We start from the raw sequence: 25,642 nt of genomic DNA on the forward strand, positions 1-25,642 counted from the left end.
GTGTAGCTCACTGGTTTGGCCTGGGGTGAAATGCAGGAAATTAATTATTACTTTGAACCACACTCCAGCAGTTTTCCTGGGATTCTGGCGGCTTGCTCTCACCGGGGCTGGCCATAGGTCAGCTAGCCAGTTCTTCTTCCAGGTCAGGGCTTGGTAATGAAAGGTGCTGAGAAGCAGCTGAACAGGCTGCCTTCCTTTTCCCTGGCGCTGGTGAGTGGGATTCCTCAACAGGTGTTGAGAGAAAATGGAAGAGGAACTGTAAATACCACACCATACTCTCTTTCAGTATATACATTTATAACCAGAACAGTGCTGGTTTAACTTGCATATTAATTACCCAGGGATCTTGTGAAAATGCCTACCCTGATTAAGTAGGGCTAGGATGGTACCAGAGATTCTTTAGTTCTGACTAGTTCCCAGGTGATTCAAAGGGTACTGGTCCTTGGCCCATATGGAGAGTGTCAGAGGTCTAGTTGCCTTATGCCCACTGGGGAATGGGCAGTTGCAGAGGATAGAATTGGGATCCCCCAGTCACGTTGGGAATCTGTCTGAGGGCGCTGTAGGCCCCTTCAGGCCGAGTCCTACAGCGCCCCCTGGTGGGCACATCACCAGCATCACTGCTGCCACCCCGCAATCCAGACGGTGCTTCTAGAAGCTACTTTAGGGAGCTAGTAGTCTGGCACTGCAGGTCTTTTGCCACCGTGGGTCACCTGGCATCGTGTGTCATCTGTCATCACATGGTAAGTCCCTGAGACTGAACTCGGGCCGGAGTGCTCAGTGCCGATAGACCGCCCTTTGCTGGGGAAGTTTTCCCAAGCCTGGCTCCAGGCCATGAAGGTGTGGTGCCAAATGCCTCTTGTGCTGTTTTGGGGAAACTAAGAAATAGTCTGAGGCCTTGCCCTGCACCTAGGCTCCAATTTTGCCTTGTACCCACTTCTTAAATGAGATTTTGACTTAAGAGTAGTGAGGTCTGTGTGTCACTTTCCCTCTTCTATAACATGGGCCCACAATGACATTGGGAGGAATGAATGAGACAAGGGCTCTGGTTCTGGCTACCAACAAATGTTGCGGGCAGTGGGCCAGGTCGAGGTTCACTCATATAGCCCTTGAACCTATTTGTGAAGACGTGGCTTGCACTGGTCTTCGCTGAAGAGCTTAGTGATGTTGCAGTCACCAGGAGGGGCAGCAGCGGGGAAACAAGGCCCAGAGTGGGGTGAGGCTGGAGCAGATAGGGGTGCCCCTTGCTAACTGCCCCACTCCTTTGCCTGTGCCTTCTCATCCCTTCCATTCTTGGGAAATTGGGACTCGGAGCCCCAGCTGGTGAGGGAGGAGAGGAGAGAGTGACAGGCAAGCAGACCAATGGGCCCCTCAGGTTGGGGTAAGGCGGGGCTTGTGCTGCCATGGAGAAGAGAGAAGCTGTTCTGTGGGGAAGGAGGGGGCGGTGGGAAGAGGACCTGGAGATTGAGGGGAAGGGAGAGAGCAAACAAAGGGGTCAGGAGGGAAAATAATGCACTGGCTTCCTGAGGCCCTGCAGAGGCTGGGCAGGGAGAAGGGGCCAGGGGCAGAGGAGACCAAGACTGGCCGCAGGCAGGCCTGGGCAGGCTGGGGCAGGCGGGTCCTAAATGGCATTGTTTGAAGTGGCCGGCTAATTGCACAGAGCAGCCTGATCCTCAGACCAAGGCCCAGCCTCCTCCTCTGTCCTGGGTGCTGGCTTCTGAGCCTCTGGGCTGTCCGGCCACATGGAACCAAGTCCTGAGCCTCCGAGTCTGGTGAGGGGGTAGGCTGTGGGGGGCAGGAGGGGGCGGGTCCTTGGAAGGAGGACCACCCTGAGAATTGTGTCTTAGGGCCTCTCTTGACCCGAGGACATAGAGCCATAGGTGGGAAGTTTGGGGGTGTGCTGACCCCTCTAGCCCTTGCGTCACTGCTACCCTATCCATCTTGACCCTCCTGCAGGAAACAATGAGGGGAGACACCAGACAACTCAATAGAGAGGAGGACGCCAGCGGAAGGGAGGACTCCATCATCACCAATGGGGGCTGCAGCGACCAGTCTTCTGACTCCAAGGACGCACCCTCGCCCCCCATCCTGGAGGCTGTCAGCACCCCGGAGATAAGAGGTGACCAGGCGGTGGGGAGGTGGGGTGGGGCAGACACTGTGGAGCACAGCTGGGACGTGAGACACCCTTCTAGCAGCCTGTAGGCAGGTGTGGGGAGAGGGTCTGGTCCCTGACAACCCCCACACCTCCCAGGGACGCAAAGAGGATGTAGGCAGAGCCAAGAGCATTTCTCAGGCCCGCCACGGCCCTTGTCACCTCCTTCCTGTCCTCTCACTTCAGGTGGGACCCTGAGGAGGTGACCCCAAAGTGATGATCACTGTTTTTTCTAGTCACAGTGGGGTTAGTCACAGCATCAGCTGGGGTCTTTGGCTCTTCTGCAGTGGGTCCCAGCCCCTTGCTCGGGACTGACTGTGCAGGAGGGAAAGCACTCAGGCTGGAGGGGCTGAGGCTTGCTTCCTTCCACCCTGCCCGCATCTCAGCAGTTCCCAAGTCCTGTCACCTAGGGTCCTTCCCACTGGGATTTTCTAATGCAACTGGTTAAAAAACCCTGTATTGTTGCCTCATCCTATTGTTGACAACTCCTTGAACTATCCTGTCTCACAGAACTCGCTGCAAGGGTAAACCTGTTCTGTTTCTGGACTGTTCACTGCAATAGCCACGAGCTGCGTGTGAGCACTCGCAGTGTGGCTGATGTGGGAGGCATGTGATTGCTCACGTCAGTGCGGCTAGTGGCCACTGAGTCCAGCGGCCCAGCTCTGGGAGGGATTTCATGCCTTCTCCCCTGAGAACCTTTAGTATTGTTGTGGGTCCTATAACGAACGTGCCTGGTCCTGTAAACCGTTGCCTTATGAATACACTGAGGTGACTACGGGCCTGAGTGTCTTGTCTAGCGGCGAACCCCTGAGGATGCCAGTGAGTTTAGCAAGACCCCAGGCCACAGCCCTGGGGCGGGGGGTGGGCACAGAGGGCCGGCCGCCCATCAGCAAAGGAAGATGGCTGATGGCTGATGGCGAAGGTGGCTACTGCCCAGCCTGGCGCTGCTCCCTCCACAAAACAGACTCCGGTTCTCTTTCCCCCACAGGCCGCAGGTCAAGTTCACGACTCTCCAAGAGGGAGGTCTCCAGCCTGCTAAGTTATACTCAGGTACTGGGGCTCTACTCCATCTATTTCAGGATTCAGGGGAATTCCCTTTAGCTTTCATTAGACGGGGTACACAAGGCCCACCTCCACTGATGCCCAATAAATACTCGTTGATGACGAATGTGAGCACTGCCAGGCACAGAGTGCTTTGAGCAACCTCACACTTAGTCATGTGCCCAGTGTTTTAAAATCAAACATTTATTTTACTAACTTACGGGTGTTTTGAACCAACTGCTTCCTGCACATTTTTTGAAATTTTTTTTTCAGTGTGGTTGATCAATTAATTACACTGATAAATTCCTAATGTAGCAAATTGTTCTTTTATTCCTGGAATGCATCCAACTTCAACTCGGTCATGTTATGTTTGGAATTTGATTTATGTTTTAGCATCTATTTCATGAATGAAATGGATGGATGGTTTTATTTTTCATATCTGTCTGGTTTTAATGCACTTTGGAAAGAACTTACCTGGCTTGTTTTAGGGAATATTTTAGTAATTGTTGCAGTATCGTTTAACATTTCCTGCAATAGCAAGGTTTCTCCTTGAACAGTTTTTTCCAAGTTAGTTTTTCCATTAAAAAAATTCCTGACATTATTTATGCCTTTTGCCTTATGTTAATCATCCCAGAGTTTTGTCAGTTTCCAAAGAACCAGTGTCAGCAGCCATGAGTGACAAAATCTTGGGTAAAAGTCATAGGCCAATGAAAGCTCACGTGCATCTCCTGTTGTGGCGGGCACCCAGATGATGGGGTGGGGACAGTGTGCTGGGTGGGAGGCTCAGAACAGCTGTTCCGGCAGAAAGTTACCAGCAAGAGCAGTGACCTCTCCTGTCTGAGCATTTCCTCCATGCTCGCCTTGGGCGAAGTGTGCTTGATGTGATTCTAACTATAACCCTGCTGTGTTCCAATTTTAAAGAGAGGAATGGACTTACTCAAGGCCATGCAATTGGCCGGTGAAAAGTCAAATTCTTGAGACTCCAGCCAGGCCATAACTTGGGCCATGCACCACTGTTCTTGTTTCTGCCCTCGGTTTTTGCTGGATGTTGGTCCGCAGCCTGGGGCATGCACCAGGGGGGTCTTCATGACTTGTTACAGCTGGTGCTGTTTCTTCCTGGTCATTGTATGAAGATCCAACTTCCCCCAGACACTGAAAACTGACCGGGTCTTCCTGTTAGGCATAGACATCAGCCGAAGGTGGCATGAACACACAAGTCCTCACGGTGCCTCTGCCATCATGCCATTTCTTTGTTTTGTTTTTTTTTCTGTTTCACTTGGGGTTTTATCTTCCAGTTGTATCTTGAATTCATGATCCTGTGGTGGGAGGCATTGTAAAAGCTTTTTGGAACAACATGAGGTGAAAATATGTTTAGATCTCTTGGACCAATATTATGAGTGTTTTCAATACGACTGTTCATTTTTAAACTATTTTAGTTATATGACCTGCTAATGACACCCGAAGCTCATAATGTTTCATTTGACAAAGGATTTGACAGGCGATGGAGATGAAGGGGAAGACGGAGACGGCCCTGACACTCCAGTGATGCCGAAACTGTTCCGGGAAACCAGGACTCGCTCTGAAAGCCCCGCTGTAAGTCCCCCCGCCCCCCGCCCCCCCCCGGGCCGAGGCCCCGCCTCCAGCCACTCATAGTCCTGCATAGAAAACATGTTTTGGGTCTCCCTGGGCGGGCTTTGAAGGGAGAGGTGAACAGATGTTTTGAAACTGGAAAAATGACAGCACAGCCCATGAACTAGCACGTGAAAGTTTTCTTTCACATGGCAGTTTTTAAACACTCAAAACACTCTTGGAGCCCTGGCTGGTGTGGCTGAGTGGATTGGGCACGGGCTGCGAACCAAAGCGTAGCCAGTTCGATTCCCAGTCAGGGCACATGCCTGGGTTGTGGGCCAAGTCCCCAGTGGGGGCATGTGAGAGGCAAACACATTGATGTTTCTCTCCCTCCCTTCCCCTTGCTCTAAAAATAAATAAATAAAATCTTAACAAACAAACAAACACAAACAAAACACTCTTGGAAATGCCCAAGGGTGGTGACAGAGTTGGCAGGTGGTTGGCTCAGTGCCATTTCCCTAGGAGAGTCCCTTCTGTGGGTGGATTCTGGGATGTAGAGGTCTGGAGATGGGAAAAGGTGTATTGCTTACGGTCAGCCAGCATGCTAGAGAGCTGGCTGATGCTGGGTGACCGTTGCAGGCACAGTGTATCATCATCACACTCTGCTCTAGGATATGACGTGTATCATCCCCTTTTTCACAGATGAGAAGATTCTGGTAACTTACCCATGGTCCAACATTAACTCTTGTGTAGGATTCAAACACAGGTCTGCAACCAGCCCCCAAGTTTGCCATTTTCAGGAAGAAGCCCAAGTGCTTCTCATCCATTTGGAGGATTTCAGTACCTTCTGGAAGAATGCAATAATTACCCTGATGCTTTTTGGAAAAATATGTGTTTGGTATAGAGTAAACTTGGTTTTTATTTTTCAATTCAATTTGCAGGTGCCAGTTTCAGCTGTGACAGGCAGTGGGATCTGCTATGGACTGTCAGCCCTGCTGGTTTCCCTAACCCCTTCTCACAGGAACGGGGTCTCTGGGTGGGCAGTTAACCAGCCTAGAGTGCCCCTCCCAGCCCCGCTCACCTACCTCCTGTACTCCTGATGACCTGAGGCTGCCTCTCCAGTCCAGTCCTCTTGGCCCCTGAGGAGACCTCGTGCCTGCAGTCACCACAGCCCTCGTGCTTATCCTCTTTTGCTTCCAGGTCCGCACTCGAAATAGCACCAGTGCCTCTAGCCGAGAGAGGTACAGGCCCTCCCTCCGTTCTACCCGAGGCCGGCAGGGCCGAAACCACGTGGAAGAGTCCCCCGTGGAGTTCTCGGCTACCAGGGTTTGTTCCCCGGACGCTTAGACCCCTGCCCCTGTCTCTAATTGGAAGAGTTTCTTCTCACTGCACCACCGAAAGCAGCCAGTGCATAACCCTAACCGCTTCTGTTCTTCACACTCCTCTCCTTTTCAGGGTCTTGCCTTTCCTTTCTCTCCTGGGTGCTGGGTAAGCTTCTCTTAAGCCTGAGGACTTCTCTCCTGGCCTGATCCTGGATGGAACTGTGGCGGGAATGCAAGAATTACCTGTTGACTGGGTTCTTGCCCCTCCTCGGAAATGAGCTCGAAACCACTGATTTCCAGAACTGTCTTGTCTCCCTGGTCTCTTCACTGACTGTCTTGAGGCAGCCCCAGGGGTTACCGCAACTCGCCACTCCCGTTGCAGGTTGGGCACACAGTGTAAGCACTTAGGAAGTCAGTGGTCCTCTCTGAGCTTGACTCTGAGCCTCTGGGCATCCCTCGTCATTGTTACGCCTTTGTCCTCGACTCTCAGTTTTGATGGAAGTGGCTTTCTCCCACCACTTGAGGGATACTTGGTCCTGGAAGAGCATTCTTAGTGGCCTCTGTACTCTCTAACGTAGGTCTCCTCTCCTTCTGCTTGCCTGGGAAGCAATTGGGGGTGCCACTGGCCTCTGACCTTCCGTCTGGTTTGCTGTGGCCCCAGCTATGTGTCCTTCTGTCCACAGTCCCTGAGGCGGCGGACAGTAGCCTCGGCAGGCACACCGTGGCCGTCCCCCGACAGCTCCTACCTCACCATCGACCTCACGGATGACAGCGTGGTGCCCCAGAGCAGCAGTACCCCCTACACCCGCCTGGCCCAGGACAGCCAGCAGGAGAACTTGGACTTCTCGCAGGTGGATGCAGAGGGCAGGGATACAGATGGCACCGAGTATCAGGTACGGCTGGGAAGGGCTGAATTTAGGAGAAAAGTGGGCTTGCCCAGAGGGAACTGTTAATGGAGTATTTTTCACTTTTGGCATAATGTGTGAATTCAAGTTCATTTTTCACATGTGTTGCCATCCTTTACCCTCCTTGTCTCCCAGACATATCTCAAGCACCTGATTCATGATTTTTCTGAACATTATATTTATACCCGGAAACGTGTGCTTTGCATGCATAATATATCATTCTGCCCACCCTAGTATACATATAATTGTTGACTGGCTTTTTTCACTTATTAGGAACTAGAGTTGTTTCCCTTTTTGTGCCTGTAATTTCATTATATTGTATAATCCATCTAGTCTTCATAATGAACAAACTGAGTGTTTTTGTGGGTTTTTTTTTTAAGATTTTATTTTTAGGCAGAGGGGAGGGGAGGGAGAAAGAGAGGGAAACATTAATGTGTGGTTGCCTCTCATGCACCCCTTACTGGGGACCTGACCAGCAACCCAGGCGTGTGCCCTGATCTGGGAATCGAACCTGCAACCCTTTGGTTCACAGGCTGGTGCTTAATCCACTGAGCCACACCAGCCAGGGCAACAAACTGAGGTTTTAACTCGAGCATTTCTACATATCTAATACATATGTATGAACATATATCATGTAGACATCCTTTTCTGTATATACATTACTTCAGGGGAGATGGTATTATAGATACATTAACTTGCTTATTTTCATGGGTACTTCACATTTTATGGCAAGCTATGTGCAAATGGCTAAAATTGTGTCTTTTTATTTTAATGGCTGTACTGATGGCCCGTCTGATGGCTTGTGGTGAGACTATGCAGCTGGTTGTTAGTATTTTACTCTGATCCTACTTCCTGTGAGCTTTTAGTTGACACCTTTCACTGCTAGATGCTAGATGAATTGTTACAAATCTAATATAATAAACCCCGTGTTTCTCCCAAGCAATCAGTCCTGCCCAGCCACTGCCCCTTATTTTTAAGCCATCCCCACTCATAGTTTCTCAGTGTTGGAGGTGGGCAGATAATTTCCTCAGGGGGTCTCCTGGGCACTTGAAGGAGGCCCTGAGGTGGTTGCCCTTGGGGCCCGTGGGCCAGGCAGGAGTTTTCCTTGGCCCAGGTAGTCAGTCTCATTAGGATCTCTTCATGCGGTTTATCTTCCAGGATGGGAAGGAGTTTGGAATAGGGGACCTCGTGTGGGGAAAGATCAAGGGCTTCTCCTGGTGGCCTGCCATGGTGGTGTCTTGGAAGGCCACCTCCAAGCGCCAGGCCATGTCCGGGATGCGGTGGGTCCAGTGGTTTGGCGACGGCAAGTTCTCCGAGGTGAGTCCAGGGTGTGGTAGGCTGTCGTGCGCCTGCCAACCTACAGCGCTTTTCGTCCTTTCCTTTTAAGATACCGACCTGTGACTTGCTTTTTCCAGATGGGTGAGGCTATGTTTGACTCTGTGTATCTAGGAGGAATGACAAATTTTCCCTTGTTAATTTGCTTAAACAGGCACACAGCGTCTTATGGGGGGCCCAAGGCTCAGCCTACGCTTATAGGAGACAGAGCTGGGAAGTCCTCTGGGTCCATAGCCACTTGGTTTTCTTCCTCTGGGACAGAAAAGGAAGGGTGGTCTCATTGTAGCCCTGGCGCCTTTGACTAGTTAGTTCTAGAGATGGGGCTAAGTTGCCTGGTGACAGTAGTAAAAAGCTTTGCAGAGTTGATTATTTCGGGGTTTCTCGATTATTGATGTTAGCCCTTTTAAGTTCCTCTTTCCCGAGAGTCTGCCCCGTAAGAGCAGTGTTAGACAAGTGAATTAGGCTGTTGGATTCTTATACCAGTTTGAAGGCACATTCTGGAATCTCCAGATGTTGATCAGAACGGTGCAGACAGCAGTTTCCCTGTGATGGTCTCCTTTGGAAATGTCCGTCTAACCCTCATTCGGCATGCCCAGAGGTTAGGTGAGGGCACACACAGCAGGTTGTTGGGCCAGGATGGAGGCAGATGTCGGAATGAAGGACCATCTAGCACATTTGTGGGATCTGACCTCAAGTTGAGGTTCTGGTTTTCATACGAATTAGGCTTCCTCTGGGCCATTTGCCATAAACATTTTGATGTTCCCAAAGGGCGCCTCCTTGCATGCTGATGTCCTCATTGGCCAGCAGAGGGAGCCAAAGGACAGATAAATGTCCAGGTCCCTGTTCTTCCTGAAGCATCTAAACGCTGGGATGCGGTTTCACATGTATTATTACTGCTTTGGCTCAGTAAGACCTAAAATAAACTTTGCAAGACTGGGTCTGATGCTGATGAAATGAAGTGTGAGGCTGTTAGCATCATGGGAGGGGACTGCCGTAATTGGTGCTGAGCGTGCATGTTGCCTTGGGGCAGTTTGGCTTTGGGAAGAGCACCTGCATTTTGGTGCACTGCTGGGCTGAGCCCAAGTTTCTTCTCACCAAAAATGGGAACACCCTCCTCGTGGGAGGTCAGGCTAGAGGTGCAAAATGGGGGTGAGTGTGAGCATGTCCTGCGGAGAATGAAGCATCTCGTGTATCTTTCTGTCTGAACAGCACCCCAGAACACCCAGTTCTATCGCTTCCAACAGGCAGCCTGCTTGGTTTCCACGTGGCCTGGGGACCTGGTGCATGAAACTTTATGGATCTTTCTTGAAACCTTTGGTTCAAGGGCCGGCACTCCATCCACTGAGCCAGGACTTGGATCTTTAATCCAAGTGGAAGGCAGATATCAGCAAATCACAATGACAAAAACGTACTTACTCTGTTCCAAGCACTGTCCTTTAAACCCATGCAATAAATTAGTTCCAATTAGTAAAAGGCTAAGTAGTTATCACAGCTATTTGTCACCCTCACGAAGGAGGGGAGAACATAGACAAACACCAATGTTGGAACATCTACAGAATTTGAAGTTGACCCACAAGGGGCCTGTTCCAGGGACCATGTGGGTCATTCACTCTTAAAACATATACAAATTCAGGGTGCATCTAATTCTATCCACTCCCACTCAGCAACACACTTTCTCACACTGGGAGTATCATCCATCATGCTTCTGGCTGTAGGGTGCATCAGGAATATACGTACCATTTCTGTTTTCTCCTTTTTTCTTTTCCTGTTTGTTTGAATCTGAACTTGACCACCGGGAATAGCCCTGTGAGAGGCAGGGCACTCCAGACACAGGCTGTAGGTAGATGTTGATAATGTCTTTCTCTTTTAGGTCTCCGCAGATAAGCTGGTGGCCTTGGGGCTATTCAGCCAGCACTTTAATCTGGCGACCTTCAATAAGCTGGTCTCTTATAGGAAGGCCATGTACCACGCTCTGGAGGTAACACAGTGGTGGGTGGTGAGGACCTGGCCCCCAGAGCAGGGTTAAGACCAGAGACAACCCAGAAAGCCAGCTCAGGCCACAGTGTTGTAACCCTTGGAAGGGATAGGGTCACCAGGCAGGAGGTGAATGCAAGCATGGTGGTCTATCTGATGGGCCAGGCTGAAGGGAGCGATGGGATTTGAGACTCCCTTGTGACTTTTTAAAAAAGATTTTGTTTATTTTTAGAGAGAGGGGGAGAGAGGGAGAAAGAGAGGGACAGAAATATCAGTGTGTGGTTGCCTCTTATGTGTCCCCCTACTGGGGACCTGGCCTGTAACCCAGGCATGTGCCCTAGACTGGGAATCAAACCAGTGACCCTTTGGTTCGCAGGCTGGCACTCAATCCACTGAGTCACACCAGCCAGGGCTTTCCTCATGACTTCAAGTGCTACTTCAGTTCCATCTGGTGGCTCTCTCAGTATTGCCAACTGAATGAGGAAGCAGAAAGTGGTGGACAATGTTCATAACAGCGAATGTGTTTTTCCAGAGCCATGAGAACCTCCTTCCTTTTAAGTGGTGCTGTTCAAGGCCAACAGTGGGCAGCAGCTGAGGCCAGCTGCCACTTCCCTTGCCTGTGGGATTCGTCAGGCTCTGTCTGTCCTTTCCTTTATCTTGACTTGAACCTTTGTCCAGCATTTATGAACCAGCCTCAGTGCTTAATCAGGAATCCTCACGGTGCTTTTGAAATAGGACTTACCATTGGACATTTCCCCATCTTCATTAGGGAAATGAGATAAGAAATCTGGAGCTTTTTCATAGCTGATGATACTGCAGAGCTAATTCTCATCCTCTGCCCTTTGAGAGGGAGCTGACTGCTCAAGTTCCCTACAGGAAGAGGTCGTATTTGGTGTTTGCATGGAGACTTCACTCTTCCTCCATAGCCTCCTGCCTGTCTCCCTGCACAGGCCCCTCCTCCCTGACACATACCATACCCGGGACAGCTGCCTGGCTATGAAAGGGCCCAGTGTGAAGGGGAACGCAAGGCCCCAGCTGGGGGAATCCCTGGGTACTGCTGGGGGTGCACCCATCCCTCCTGTTCATCACGGACTCACCTTTATCTCACCAGAAAGCCAGGGTGCGGGCTGGCAAGACCTTCCCCAACAGCCCCGGAGACTCGTTGGAGGACCAGCTGAAGCCCATGTTGGAGTGGGCCCATGGGGGCTTCAAGCCCACTGGGATCGAGGGCCTCAAACCCAACAACAAGCAACCAGGTGGGAATGGGTCCCTGTGGGAGCACCCCTGGGAGATGCAGCCACTCTTGCTGCCCCTTGTCCCGCCCCAGCTTTGCAATAGCCGAGGCTCAGAGACTTGCTCTTTCACCCCGTTGTGAACTCCCAGGGCTATGGGAGGACGGACCGCCCAGGCTTTCTGGCTTTGCTGGGCTGAGATTGATTCCGCTGTGAAAACTTGAGTAAAACAGATCAAGATGGAGTCTTCACTAACTAGCACCTTTACGTTTAAAAGGGAAAATATAATTAAGCTTTGCTCATTGGAGAAAACTTTCCAAGTATTGTTAGAAAACACACACACAGAAACCGAAACCTAGGAGCCACCTCCACCTAGAAGGAAGGAATCACCCATCCTAGCATTCTGACCGACAGCGCCTTTCCTCCATTATAAGATGTGTAGTTTCACATTGACACTTTCCGAAACCCGGGAGGCCCCAAACCCAGGATCTGTCTTATGGTTCATACATTTAACGTAGTGTTTTCTGTTTTGTTTTGTCTTCCCTCCCCCGCTCCATTAAAAGTGGTTAATAAGGCGAAGGTGCGTCGTGCAGGCAGTGGGAGCTTAGAATCCAGGAAATACGGTATTCCCTTCCCGTCTTTTGACTATGCACCCTTTTCTCTGCACTTTCCTTCAATGTCTTTGCATATGCAGTGGTCACTGGAAAAGAACTCTCAGCCTGAGCTCCTCCACCCCCTTCACTCTCAGCCGTCACGAGGCCTCCGTCCAGGTTACCTTGTTGGGTGTGCACACCATTCCGTCTCTTTCTGCACACTCGTTGGACTTATGCTCTCCTTCTGTCTCTCAGTATGCATCGTCTAAGCACTGTCGAATGTCATTTTGTCACTAAAGTGTCCTTATGATTTTTAATGGCTGCGTAAGTTTCTTTCCTAGGGGCAGAGTCAAACTTAACCATGTCCCTTATAGATGACACTGTGCAGAAATGTAAAGAATTGCCGCATAAAGTAATTTAAAAATGTGCTAGTAGCCACATTGAAAAGAGGAAAAGAAATAAAGGTACAATTAGTATTAACCGTGCATTGAATTTAATCTGGTATTTCCAACATTTAAGCATTTCCAATAGTCGGTATAAAAATTAAGATATTTTACATTTCCTTCTAGTAATATTTTCAAGATCTCATGTTTTATGTGTTTTTTATAACATCTCTTTGGATGTGAAATTTTTGTTAGAAATACTTGATAGTATATTTTCACAGATGTCTTAAGTTCCAAATTTTTACTTGACCAAGTTTCCATTGAACTAATCAGTTGGGTCCATCAGCAATTTAAGAATTTGCATTAAAATTGCGTGTCAAATGCAGTCCCTCGGCCACACGAGCCACAGCTTACGTGCTCGGGAGCTGCCTGTGGCTGTGTGCCGCTGAGCTGCGCATCACGGAGACATGTTTCAGGGTTCCGCTGTGGATTATTTTGGTTAATGTTCTTCGTGCTGGGTCTAAACATCGAAAGCTGCTTTTGAAACTCCATAAAGGTGTTCAGTACGGGTGTTTTGAATTACACCGCATAGTGGGGCCATATGGCACCCAGTGTGGACCCCTGTCACGGGCCAGAGGCAGCTGGCCCCCAGGCCCGCGTCCTGTCCCAGGCCCGTGTCTGCCCTGCACCTCCCACCAGCTGTGGCTGTCGCCTCCTTCGCTCCCACAGAGAGCAAGACTCGGAGGCGCGCAGCTGACGACTCCACCGCCTCTGCTGACTACTGCCCCCCACCCAAGCGCCTCAAGACGAATTGCTGTAACAACGGCAAAGACCGAGGAGAAGAAGACCAGAGTCGAGGTGAATTGGGGGGGGTGAGGAGGCCCGGGTACTGTTATCACCCATCACTAGGAGTGGCCCCGGCTGTGAGGACCGCTCAGCACCGGGGTTGGCTTCATTGATCAGTAAGGGCTCCTGACCCCGTCTCACACCTTCTCTCCTCAACAGAGCAAATGGCTTTGGATGTTGCCAGCAACAAGAGTAGTCTGGAAGGTAATGCTTTCTCCCTCGCTGTCCTCCCTGCTCCCCGTTCTTGCTTGTCTACCCCACTGGGGCTTAGCCCAGAGCCCTGTGCCCTCACTTCAGGTGCCCGCATGGGCGTCGTCACAGATGTTCATTACATTTTATAGAACGGGTTCCTGGTGTTTGCTGAGACTGACTCCGCCCCTAACCTAAGCCAGCAGGCAGGGTGGGCCGAGGGCAGAGTGGGTACTAGGCCCCTTTGGCCAGGAGAGCCCCAAACCTGGAGCTGTGACCTATGGCATTGGGAGCCTTCCCAGACGAGCACTGGGCCGGCTTCGAGGTGAAAGGCGCACACACGGCATCACAGTCACTCTCAGCTAACTCGCGCCCCTTTGTCCCAGCTGGGGGTTGCCACTGGAATCAAAACTCTGCCCAGAACGTTTTCTAAGGGGATTCAGAGAGTGTGAGGAAGGATGGACTTCCTTGCTTCTTCCTCTTGATGTCCTTTGGTCGAATATTTATCGAGCGTTACTCAGTGCTGGCTAGGAAGAACAAATCCGGCTCCCGACCCAGACAGCCACAGGGAAAGCTCGGGTTTGGAGCAGCCCCTGACGATCCTGGGAACCTTGGCCCATGATTCTCCTGTCCCCAAAGACTCCTTTGCCCGTCTGTGTGCTTGCTAGCTGGGGATGCTTGGACTTCAATTTTTTTTTTAAATACGTCTGGTCTTTGTCCTCAGTTCTTTTTTTTTCTTTTTTAAAAAAAATGATTTATTTATTTATTTATTTTAGAGAAGGAAGGGAGGGAGATAGAGAAACACCAGTGTGAGGTTGTTGGAGGTCATGGCATACAACCCAGGCAGGCATGTACCCTGGCTGGGAATCGAACCTGCGACACTTTGCAGCCCATGCTCAATCCACTGAGCTACACCAGCCAGGGCTTGGACTTCAAATTTTAAAGGCCCTGTCCATCTGGTCAGCGATGTGAGTCAGTCCTGACCTGCTGACATGAAGGGAAGCCGGAATAGCCTGATAGTTAAAGACCCGGGTTCCGAAATTGCAGCTATGGCTGGCTGCATGTAGAGTGAGTTCCTGGGTACGTCCTTTCATGACATGGCAGCTAGCAAATTGGCGTCACCACGAACTGTCCAACGTCCTGGTCTTTTAGAGTCTCAAAGATGTCTGTACCAGGCCTTCCGAGCCCGTCCCTGTGCTGGAGGGGCCTCTGCTCGGTGTCGTGCCCCGAGTCTGGGGTGGGCGTGGTAGCTTGGGAGCTTTGTTGAAGAAGAAAGCATGAAGAGTCCCCGGCTGATTGCTAGTGTGGAGTGCACATTCAAGAACATTAGGCCCAAGGCTTCGGCAGCTGGCATTGGGCCCCAAACCGTCACAAGCTGCGTGTGTGTCTTTGTTACAGACAGCTGTTTGTCCTGCGGTAGGAAAAACCCTGTGTCCTTCCACCCTCTCTTTGAGGGTGGGCTCTGCCAGACCTGCCGGGTAAGTCCTATCCCCACCCTTGACTCTCCTGCCCCTTCCTGCCTCCACGACTTCCCTGTACATGCCAGGGAAAAGCACCTGCATGTAGCCACCAGGGAAGGTTCTAGCGAAGCCCTCCCTGGCCCCCATCAGCACACCCTCCACTCTGAGGGCAGGTGTGCCACCTGGGAGGCCATCTGCAGCGGCGCTCACACCCTGGGCCCTCCTTCCTGTAAAGGGCACCGAGCCACCAGTGACCTGCCCTGTAACTGCGTCCTAAGGCTTCAGCCAGCAAGCAAGCAGGACCCGGGGGCCCCTGGTCTCCTGTGTCACCAGTGTTTCTCTCTGGCCACCAGGACCGGTTCCTCGAGCTGTTCTACATGTACGACGACGACGGCTACCAGTCCTACTGCACCGTGTGCTGCGAGGGCCGCGAGCTGCTCCTGTGCAGCAACACGAGCTGCTGCCGGTGAGCGCTCGGCATGGGCGAGGCTCCCAAGTTGTGCCCGTGGTTCCTACCGCCCCAGAAATCCCCCTGGCTCTCTGAGAGCCAAAGGACCTGGGACAAGACCCCAGCCACTACTTGGCAGGGATTGCGGTTCTCGTGTGTTTAAGGCAGGAGTGTCTGAGGGTGGGGAGCAGCGTGTGCAAGGCTCCCTGCGGATTAGCTACTCCTGGGGGGGGGGAAGATGGTTTCTGTGCAGAGCCTGTGGACTGGCGGTGCACAGGTATTCAAGGGAGAGGGTAGTGTAGCCCGCATCACACCACAGGACCTGCCAGCCCATGGGAGGAGCAGCTGGGTTCCTGAGACGGTTTAGGCAGTGGGGTTTTAGGCAGTGCGTTGCTGTCTACGTGGGGGCGGGGGGTGGGCGGGTATGTAAGAGGAAGACTGGTGCCGAAGGCCCCCATTCTCTCCGCTCCCGGGCGCAGGTGCTTCTGCGTGGAGTGCCTGGAGGTGCTGGTGGGCGCAGGCACGGCCGCAGACGCCAAGCTGCAGGAGCCCTGGAGCTGCTACATGTGCCTCCCTCAGCGCTGTCACGGGGTCTTGCAGCGCCGGAAGGACTGGAACGTGCGCCTGCAGTCCTTCTTCACCAGCGACACGGGTCTCGAATATGTAAGCCAAGGCTCTTTCGCCCAGTACCACCCACCCCAGCGTGTCAGGGATCTGGAACACTCTGGAAGTCTGTTGACGAGAGTTCGTGGAAAGGTCCATTGTACCGATGGCCGACTTGAGACCCGGCCGATGGGCACGTTCTGTGTGCGGTCCTCAGGCTTCCCCAGTGCTCCTTCCTCCCCTCCTTCGTGGCTCCCACGTGTTTTCAGGGGCCTGCTGGAGAGGAGCCTGTGGCTGACGGTTGAATTGTAGCGGGAGTGGATATTCCAGGTCCACGTGGCAGACCCCTGGTCATCCCTGTTCAGGGTGTCGTGTCCGTGTGTGTGTGTGTGTGTGTGTGTGTGTGTGTGCCTCTGTCTCTCAGAGTCTCTGCCTTCCGTGTCTTAAGGGTAGAATGGCCACTCTGCCAAAGCTCACGAGGGGGTCCCAGCTAAGCTGTGGCAGAACACAGGGTTTGAATCCCTCAGAGCAAGGTCAACCAACTCACTCCTTTCCCAGAGGACGGCCCTTCCCCCTGCACCTTCACCTCCATGACCTCCATAACCTTCTCTAACCTGGCAGGAAGCCCCCAAGTTATACCCTGCGATTCCTGCAGCCCGAAGGCGGCCCATTCGAGTCTTGTCCCTGTTTGATGGGATTGCCACAGGTGAGTTCGGAGTTCACCTTGGGATGCTCACCTGGTCCAGGTGTCTGTCCTCAATGCCAAGCAAGACTCCTGGGATTACCTGTCTGTTCTGAGAAAACCACTGGTTTCTTGTTCACCTACCTGGCCATCTTGGTCTTTTTTAAAAGTCATATAGACATATTTTAGCTGTTGCAGTTTATTTTTTAGTTATGTGTAAGTACCTTGGAAAGTTATTATTTTTTTATTCCATAAGTATAGATATATCAGAGATTGACAACTCTCCCTACTAATATCTCCATTCCCCTGGTTTCCACATGGGTAGAATGAGCATAGCCAATGTATGTGTCATCCTTGGGAGCTTTACCTGATTTAACTCATTTCATCAAAATCGCCCTGTGATGTATTATCAGGAATGTCTCCCTTTCACCAGAGCGGGAGGCGGTGGAAATGCGCTGCTGTGCACTTAGCCTCACGGCCTCACTCGTCCTTGTGTGTGTCCACCAGTGTCCACCTGCCCAAATCACTGACAGCTTTTAATGACTCTCAGGTCAGGACCAGCTGCTTCTTTTCCCCACCCCATTGGGTCCTAAAGACCTGTCCGTGCTGGCACAGGTAAACCACGGTAGAAAATGTGCTCGGTCACTGTCTCCAGACTTTGAGGTTGTTTAATAAACATGGCTGTGGTGCAGATCCCTGTCCTTGCGTCTGTGTTCGACTGCGCTGGGACACTGGCTGTGGACCCGTCAGTTTCAGCAGGTCCTACCAGTGGGCTGTACCTGTTGATAACTACGTCTGTTCTTCACGAAACTCCATGCCCTGGAGAGCCTGCCGTTTCAGGGCCATTTGCATGGGTCCCTGGAGAGCTACCAGGTCCTTGTTGGGTCTGGTCTAAGTTCTGGACTGGACTTAGAATCCCTGAAGGCGGGATGACCCTGAGTGCATTTTCTGTCTCCCCAACCCCACAGGGTACCTGGTCCTCAGAGAACTGGGCATCAAAGTAGAGAAGTATGTCGCTTCTGAAGTGTGTGAAGAGTCCATCGCCGTTGGCACTGTTAAGCACGAAGGCAACATCAAATATGTGAATGATGTCAGGAACATCACAAAGAAAAATGTGAGGGCAACCTGCACCCCTGGGGGCTCCAACACCCCGGCCTCCTCCAGGCCCCGAGCCTGGCACACTCACAGCCATTGCTGTCCGCTTCCCTGTGCACAGGGTTGTGGGAAAGGAGAACCTGTGGCTACGGCAGGTGCCCTTTATCGACAGGGTACTTGTAACCCAGGCTGTCAGCCCCTCCATCCTCACTCCCTCCCCTCCCCTGAGACCATTTTTTCTCTCCCAGATTGAGGAATGGGGCCCCTTTGACTTGGTGATTGGTGGAAGCCCGTGCAATGATCTCTCCAATGTGAACCCTGCCAGGAAAGGCCTGTATGGTGAGTATCCCTACTTTTTGATGGCCTAAGGGCACCCTGTGTCTCCTGAGTGCTGGTCCAGGAGTGGCCGGGGAAGGAGCTGTTTGCTTCTGGCCAGGCTCACCTGTCAGCTCCGTCCCTGCCACGCTGTGAATCCCCAGTCCCCAGAGATACTTAAAAATACTGTGCTGCTCAATGCCCGTGCCCTGAGTCTGGAGGACGGCAGGTGGAGGGGCCCTAGGGTGCTGCCTCAGTTGGGCGATCGCAGGGAACCCATTTGTTTCAGTGGGGAGGGGTGGGCTGGTGGGTGTGACCCCAGCCATCTGTCTTCTTGTGGGCCCAGAGGGCACAGGCCGACTGTTCTTCGAGTTCTACCACCTGCTGAATTACTCACGCCCCAAGGAGGGAGAGGACCGGCCCTTCTTCTGGATGTTTGAGAATGTGGTAGCCATGAAGGTCGGCGACAAGAGGGACATCTCTCGGTTCCTGGAGGTGAGGGGACCGAGAGTCCTAACTGGCAAGACTGCATGGGCGGGGAAGGGTCGGCAGGTGTTTCCATGTTGGGAATAATTTCTGGGTTTTTGACAGGATTGGCTGGGTCTGAGAGTAATGGAGTCAAGTGGGTTGATTCCCTTTTGTTCGGTCTCTTTGGGTTGTTCAAATATTTTCGGAAAAAGATTTGATCTCTTAAGTTCATCCCAGACCCACTGAGGTCAGAGATGATGAAATCATCACTTAGTTTTGTAGGCCTCAGGAGATTGGACTAAGCACTTTTACTCTGGGGAGTTTTTTTCTCATCCTTATTCTGAGAACTGCTTCTTGAAGGCCACAGGCAAGCTCATTAAGATACACTTCTTAATATGCATCAAGCACTGTAGTAAATATTTTTTATACACATTCCTTATTTAATTTTCCGCAAAGCTTTACAGCCTAAAATTCTGCTAGAGAGGTTATAGAACCGGCTAGTTAGTTCTTTCCTGCTGCGTGAACCCGGCAGGTGGGTGGCACGGGCATGTTTTTGCCAGCACTGTATTCCCTCAGCCAGGAGCTCGACTTGCCGGATTGTTTTTGAGCTGCTTTTGCTGCCTGTATGTACATTCCAGAGCAATCCGGCACCCCCCAGGGCATACCTTCTCAGAACCTGCAGGTCGGACCTGGTCTCTTTCCTCATCATTAATATGGGAAGGGGTCCCTTAGCCGGACCCCCAGCCAGATCTCCCTGGGAATCGGTCCCTTGGCTGGCAGGAATCAGGTGTCTCCCACAGCCAGGAAGCAGCCCCTCACTCTGGCTGCTACCTGCATTCTGATGTGGGCTCCTAGCAGCTAGTTGCTCTTCTCTCCCCTGACAGTGTAATCCAGTGATGATTGATGCCATCAAAGTGTCTGCTGCTCACCGGGCCCGCTACTTCTGGGGCAACCTGCCTGGGATGAACAGGTAACAAGGGGCTCCGAGAGGGACAGGTAACAGCCAAGTGAAATGCAGCTAATGGAGCGAGCCCTGACAGGTTTACTCTTGTGAGACAGAGAACGGGCCCCACCCTGGGCCCCAGACCAACCCCTGGTGTTACGGATTGACGTCTGTGAGGACGTACAACCACCTGGGCATCTCAGCCAAGATGCCTCGGTCTGCTCCAACTTGTTTCCCGCGCTGCCCAGGGCCCTGGTTTTTCCAGCACCGTGCACTGGCGCACACGGGCGTCTCCTCAGCCGGAGATGCCGATCCTCTCTACCCCACCGCTTCTCCCAGTTGCCTGTCCTGCCGGGAGATGGAAGGGGATGGTTAGACGTGCCCTTCTCCCTGAGATGAAGGAACCCCGGACCAGCCTGTGGTGACCAGGCAGGGGACAGAGCTGAGATGACTGTCGGTACCCAAAGCCTGTCTCCCTCGGTCTTTCTTAACCAAGAGCCTTTCCCAATTTTCCATCAAAGTGAGTTAGAGGATTAATTATCTTCTATATGTGGTTTCAGGGATGTGTGGTATGCTAATTAAGATCCAAAATGTGATACCCCACATTTGCAAATGTGTTCAACTTAAAAGTATTCTCCCTTAGAAGGGGAAGTATTTGAAGCATTAATTTTGACATTTGGTAAAATGTGGACAGAGGCGAGAAGGTGCTGGACTAGCTTGGAGGATTTTTTGTTTGTTTCTTGCATTTTTATTTGGCTGATCAGTCAAATGGTGCAGTGCTGTGTTCAGGGTAAAATGGGCTCATTCAATCAACACTTGAGCTGTCACTCCGTGGCAGTCACTGTTGTACCTGCTGCCAGTTGTGTGGTTAACGTGTCAGAGTTACGTCTTGTGTCATGGAGTTGATGTGCTAGTGGAGGATGGGGAGAGAAGACAGTAAATGATTTCAGGGCCATGGCTGGAGGGGGGTGCATTGGGAGAGTTGATGGGGAGGCTTCTCATGCCCGCAAGGACCTGCCTGTAAGAATGGAGCCGTAGTTATTTCAGAGAACATTCCAGGAAAAAGTTAGAGGACAGGGTAAGGGCCCTGGCCCAGTGGCTCAGTTAGTTGGAGTGTCACCCTGTCCACCAAAAGGTTGCAGCTTTGGTCCTGGGTCAGGTGTGTATGCGAGGCAACTGATTGCTGTTTCTCTCACATCGATGTTTCTCTCTCTCTCCACCCCCCCCTGCCCCCCGCAAAATCATTTTAAAAAAGATCCTCAGGTGAGGATTAAAAATAAATAAATAAAAGGGGGTGGTAAGGGGTGTGGCAGGGAATTTAAAGACCAGTTTGGAGAACAGTGTTCCTTATTCGGGGAAGGCTGGGAGAGGAGGACAGAATGCAGAGCATGGGCCCAAGTTATGTAGGGCTTATGGGTCGTGGTACCACTTAGATTTACTTTGGGAATTCACAGGAAGTTTTAAGCCAAGGGGTAGTGTCCTAAATTCATGGTAGTTTCTGGTGGAATAGATAATAGTGGGATGAGGGCAGAAATGGGGAGAAACATGAGCTGGTTGTTCAGAGGATGGAGCTGACTGATTATGGTGCGGTGCCCTAGGAGATGCCCTTCGTGTACACAGTGCATCCCAGGGGGTTGCAACTCCTGGGAGTTCTGTGGATCTCAGCAGGGGAGATCAGGTTCTAGGTAATGTGAACGTTGGACTTACAGGATTCGCTGATGCGCGGGATGTGCTGTGGTGTAAGATGAAAAGAAGACTCGGTTAAAATGCCACAAAGTTTTCTGCCTGAGCTGTGATAAGAACCAAGGTGTAACACTGTAGCCAGCTCTGCAGGATTCTAGAATATTGACTCAGCATAAATCTGGGGGCCACAGAGCCACATCCAGGCTGTGGGTTAAAAGCCTTAGTTTGTTTAGATCTAAATCCTAGAATCAACATAGGTAGGGCTATGCTGCGTCCTTTTCCCCAGGTCCCTCAGCTCCCTTGGCTTCACAGAAAGATCTGGGCGTGGGGATAGAGTGGCACTGGAAATGTGGAAGCTGAGGTCAAGGAAGACTGCGATGACTCTAGGGCAGCGATTTTCAACCGGTGTGTTACAAGAGGCACACTGGTGTGCTTGCAAGAATTTTTAAAACATGCAATACCTGACTTTAGTCAGAGGCACTGCCCTCTTTTCCCTCAGACTGTCAAGTAAAAAAACAACAGCCAACACAACAATGGCCATCTGGTGTGAATGAATCAAAATAATGCCCCCCTTTCTTTTGTCAGATTGGTAAAAGATATATTTTGTGGTGTGCTGCAGAATTTTAGTAATTTGTTTACGTGTGCCGTGAAATGGAAAAGGTTGAAAATCATTGGTCTGGGGAATGTTTGGTGTCATTCAATGGTCTCTGTTAGGGAAACCATTTTCATTCTTAGGAGGTCTGGTTTGTTTGTGACCTTGAAGTTCCTTACAGGAGAGCTGCCGGGTGTCGATTGACGCTGCATTCAGAGATCCCGGTGGTTTGTGCTCTGTAACTGCTCAACCACTTTGCTTCTAGAGTTCTGTCCCCCTCTGGGCACTGGCTTGCCTCCCTCTGCATTGGAAGGTTTGATGGTGAAAGTTACGAGGGTAATTAGTGCTTTGTCAACCACCTCCTATCCTTCCTACCTGCACCCACTTGTTTTTAGTCCTTAGCCTCCTGTGGCTCCATCCCCAGAAGTAAGCCACCAAGTCACGGCTTTGAAGTGCTCATTGTAGCAGGTAGACCAACAAAGATCTAATCCAAGCTCCCGGGACACAGTGTCCGGTGTGACTTACTTGCTCAAGGTCATCGCTCAGCGGTGCAGCTGGGATCAGAGGGGTCTACTGAGGCTTCAGTGTGCTCTTCCATCCTGCTCTACTCAATGACAACCTGGCTTTGACTAATATTAAAATTTTGGGACAGGGGAGCATTCATTTTTGGACACTGGGCTTGCCCCTTCAAGGGCCTTGTCTGTCCTTAGCTTTGTGCTCCTGCCAGGATAATTATCATTGTGTGTTTGTAGCAAGTCCATTGCCAGAGCACATTTTGCGGCCTTAAGCCCTGCCCTCACTCCCCACCTTGAGAGGTGCCTGGCTGAGGCCCATTAACAAACGGTAGAAAGTAATGGGTTTTGGCTGTTCCCAGGCCTGTGATAGCATCAAAGAATGATAAACTCGAGCTGCAGGACTGCTTGGAGTTCAATAGGACAGCAAAGGTAAGATGTGGTCACAGCTGGGACTTGACCTTGGTGCCATTTGTTCCTGCCTCTCCCCCGCTATGTGACTCCCTGGTGCTGGGCCTCTTTCCCCACATGATTGTTCTGTCCTGTCTGTCAAGTACAGAGTAGGAGCGGTCCTCGGTAAACAAACAGTCACTGTATGAGAAGAGGCAACTCTACTTTCCAACTGTGAATGCACACGCCGTAGAGATGCAGATAATGTCCGCCGGTCCTCCCAAAAATGAGTGAATGCTCTTGCCAAAGGAAAAAAAAATTATCTGCTGACAAGGCATAGATAATTATATTAAGATGTCCATAAACTTAATTCTTAATGTTAACAATAAGCTAAGGTTCATCAAAACCCTGGTTTGGTTCACTGTCCTCTATAATCTTCGGTGGGTTTTTATGCTTTGCTCAGTCTTGCTCAATCAGTAACTCTGGTGTTCTCTTTGGCACTCACGTGATCTCATTCACGGTCACATTTTTATCTTGTTCTCTCTGGGCTGGTCCTTCCTGTGCATTAACTTCTTGGTGTTTGTGGGAAGCACAAATTGTTCTTCTTCCAACTCTCCTTTTCTTATTCCCTCTGGGAGCCCAGACCTGCCACCTTCTTTCCCCCACGTGCACCCCCTGCCCCCATCTCCCCTAGGTGCTTCTGAGCCTCGACTCAACCCAGAACCCTTCCTTCTGTGCTCACTCCATGATGTCATTTTGTTCTCCAGTTAAAGAAAGTACAGACAATAACCACCAAGTCCAACTCGATCAGACAGGGGAAAAACCAACTTTTCCCTGTTGTCATGAATGGCAAAGAAGATGTTTTGTGGTGCACTGAGCTAGAAAGGTGAGCGAGGCTGCATGTGGAGAGGGGAACGCTGCAGACACAGAAAGGGGAAGAAACGTGGTTAAGGCCAGCAGCGCAAGTGGGCTTGCTTGCCTCCATTCTACAGGGGCCCGCCGACCTTCTGCGTTAGTAGGGCTGGGAGCAATACCTTTTCAGAGTTAGTCCTTAGTCCTTGCAGAAACGGCAGAAGGTGGTGGTGAGGAGGAATCTGGAACATGAGGTCATGAGGCAGCACGGTCTGCCCGTGGGCTGCGCTGTCCCGGTGTCTGCCTGCCCTAACATGCTGGGGCTGTAGGGTGTCAGCGGAACCAGCTGAGAAAGCCCCACTGACGTGCCATTGCTCTTTCTCAGAAGACCGCTGCCGAGCCACCCCCTGTAGCTGCGTCCTGCTTAGCCACGTGCCTTCCTGCGCGCCTTCTCTGTGTGTTTGGCTGAGTTGGTAGCTTATCAATTTTGATTCGGAGAACCAGCTCTTAAATTTCAGTTCTCTTATTCTGGTTTCAATTTTTTTCATTCCTTTTGTTTTTCTTGTTAATTTTGTTTTTATTTTTGTTAAGAGTGTAAGAAGGGATATGAGTATTCCTCTCTACATTTTTTGGCTATGTCTTAAAGGAATTGATACAGAGTATTTTCTTCATTCCTGGTATTTCAGTTCTACAGCTAGTTTTAATCTTTACTAAGCAATAATTTTCATAGTATAAAAGTTCTAATGAGAAACAAACTGGGTAACCTTGCCCATTCGTGCTGTGGATTATTCTGACAGTGGCCCCTTGAACAACACAGGTTTGAACTGTGTGGGCCCACTCATACGTGGATATATATATATATGAAAATTTCCTGGAGATTTGCAACAATTGGGAAAAGCTCACAGATGAGTCACATAGTCTGGAAAGAAATATTGAAAAAATTAAGAAAAAATTAGGTCTGCCATAAGTGAATAAAATTTATGTAGATGCTTGTGTTATTTTATCACTTACAACCACAGAGTCAGCACAGAGCGACCATTCATGGCATCAGTCAATCTTCTGGTCAACAGTGACCTACCAGTACTTATATTTTGGGGGACTCAAAGTTATACTTGGGTTTTCAACTGCATGGAGGTGGGGAGTCAGCACCCCTAATCCTCGTGCTGTTCACGGGTTAAATGTATTTTGAGACTCAAGTGTAACATGCTGGGCCAGACCTGTGATACGTGGGTGGTGCAGATGGCTGTCATTATGTAGACAAATTGAGACAAAGCCCTGAAGTGTTGCAACTTTGCCTGTTTCTTAATACCCACTTAGCATTGGCCCATTGGCGTCATTTTTAGTGTTAGATGGTAAACCTGGGTAAGAATAAGGTCCGGTATATCTGTAACCTCTTACCAGGCCCGGTAAAATCCCAAAAAGGAGGGTCTTGGTGTGTTTGGTTGCCATCTGCCATTGAGTCCAGCTTGGCTTTTGATTCAGCAACTGGGTTTGAAAAGAGAAAGAGAACACAAGATGCTTCAGCGTCCTTATGTAAATTGCCTGAGCATCCAAGGACTGAAAATAAGCTTTGTTTTTTGCAAGTGTCTGCGTTCCTTACAAGGAAATGACCTAACTTCTCACATCTTGTGAATTGAAGACCGGTACACTGTTGTCTTCTTGTTGGCTGTCTTCTGGCATTCACTCAAACTTTGTTCATTCATTCATTTGAGAAAGGTTCCCCGAGCACCAGCTCTGTGCCAGGAGCACGGTGGCCGTGCTGGTGGAAGCACCTAACAGGTGCCCTCACGGAGGAGCCAGGCCCTCATTGGTAACACCTGTGTTCTGAAGAACTGTGCCTCTGACCTCTGGGGTCCAGAGAGGGCTCGTGTGCCAGTGACAAGGAAATGGGGCAAAACACCAACCCGTGAATCTGAGTAAAGGGCACATAAGCATTCTTTGTACGATTTTATGTTTGTCACTTTTCTGTAAGTTTTAAGTTAATCCCAATAAAAATTAAGATGTTTTTCTTAAAAAAAAAGGGGGGGGGCAGGAATAGTGCCTTCCAGAAAAAAAAACAGG

The 25,642-nt window shown here is 50.7% G+C and overlaps 1 protein-coding gene across 6 annotated transcripts in view; it reads left to right on the plus strand.

Annotated features, from left to right (window-relative positions):
• The window catches only part of DNMT3B (DNA methyltransferase 3 beta), a 40,672-nt gene that overhangs the window by 13,514 nt on the left and 1,516 nt on the right, over positions 1–25,642 (plus strand). The window contains exons 1-21 of one of the 6 annotated variants that reach the window (XM_028524793.2): positions 1,465–1,769; positions 1,954–2,116; positions 3,138–3,199; positions 4,679–4,783; positions 5,960–6,085; positions 6,765–6,974; positions 8,145–8,303; positions 10,192–10,299; positions 11,407–11,551; positions 13,233–13,361; positions 13,509–13,553; positions 14,937–15,016; positions 15,352–15,464; positions 15,926–16,109; positions 16,671–16,755; positions 17,700–17,845; positions 18,075–18,165; positions 18,488–18,636; positions 19,494–19,579; positions 22,702–22,771; positions 23,497–23,615. In XM_028524793.2, the coding sequence (XP_028380594.1) occupies positions 1,740–1,769; positions 1,954–2,116; positions 3,138–3,199; positions 4,679–4,783; positions 5,960–6,085; positions 6,765–6,974; positions 8,145–8,303; positions 10,192–10,299; positions 11,407–11,551; positions 13,233–13,361; positions 13,509–13,553; positions 14,937–15,016; positions 15,352–15,464; positions 15,926–16,109; positions 16,671–16,755; positions 17,700–17,845; positions 18,075–18,165; positions 18,488–18,636; positions 19,494–19,579; positions 22,702–22,771; positions 23,497–23,615 (2,405 nt within the window). In that variant the 5' untranslated portion in view covers positions 1,465–1,739. Of the gene's footprint in view, positions 1–1,463; positions 1,770–1,953; positions 2,117–3,137; positions 3,200–4,678; positions 4,784–5,959; positions 6,086–6,764; positions 6,975–8,144; positions 8,304–10,191; positions 10,300–11,406; positions 11,552–13,232; positions 13,362–13,508; positions 13,554–14,936; positions 15,017–15,351; positions 15,465–15,925; positions 16,110–16,670; positions 16,756–17,699; positions 17,846–18,074; positions 18,166–18,487; positions 18,637–19,493; positions 19,580–22,701; positions 23,616–25,642 lie in introns of those variants that run through there. The other 5 variants (XM_036009703.1, XM_036009705.1, XM_036009704.1 and 2 more) reach the window with 5 other exon arrangements.

The sequence above is a fragment of the Phyllostomus discolor genome, chromosome 9 (genome assembly GCF_004126475.2).
Source record: "Phyllostomus discolor isolate MPI-MPIP mPhyDis1 chromosome 9, mPhyDis1.pri.v3, whole genome shotgun sequence".
Taxonomy (NCBI): domain Eukaryota; kingdom Metazoa; phylum Chordata; class Mammalia; order Chiroptera; family Phyllostomidae; genus Phyllostomus; species Phyllostomus discolor.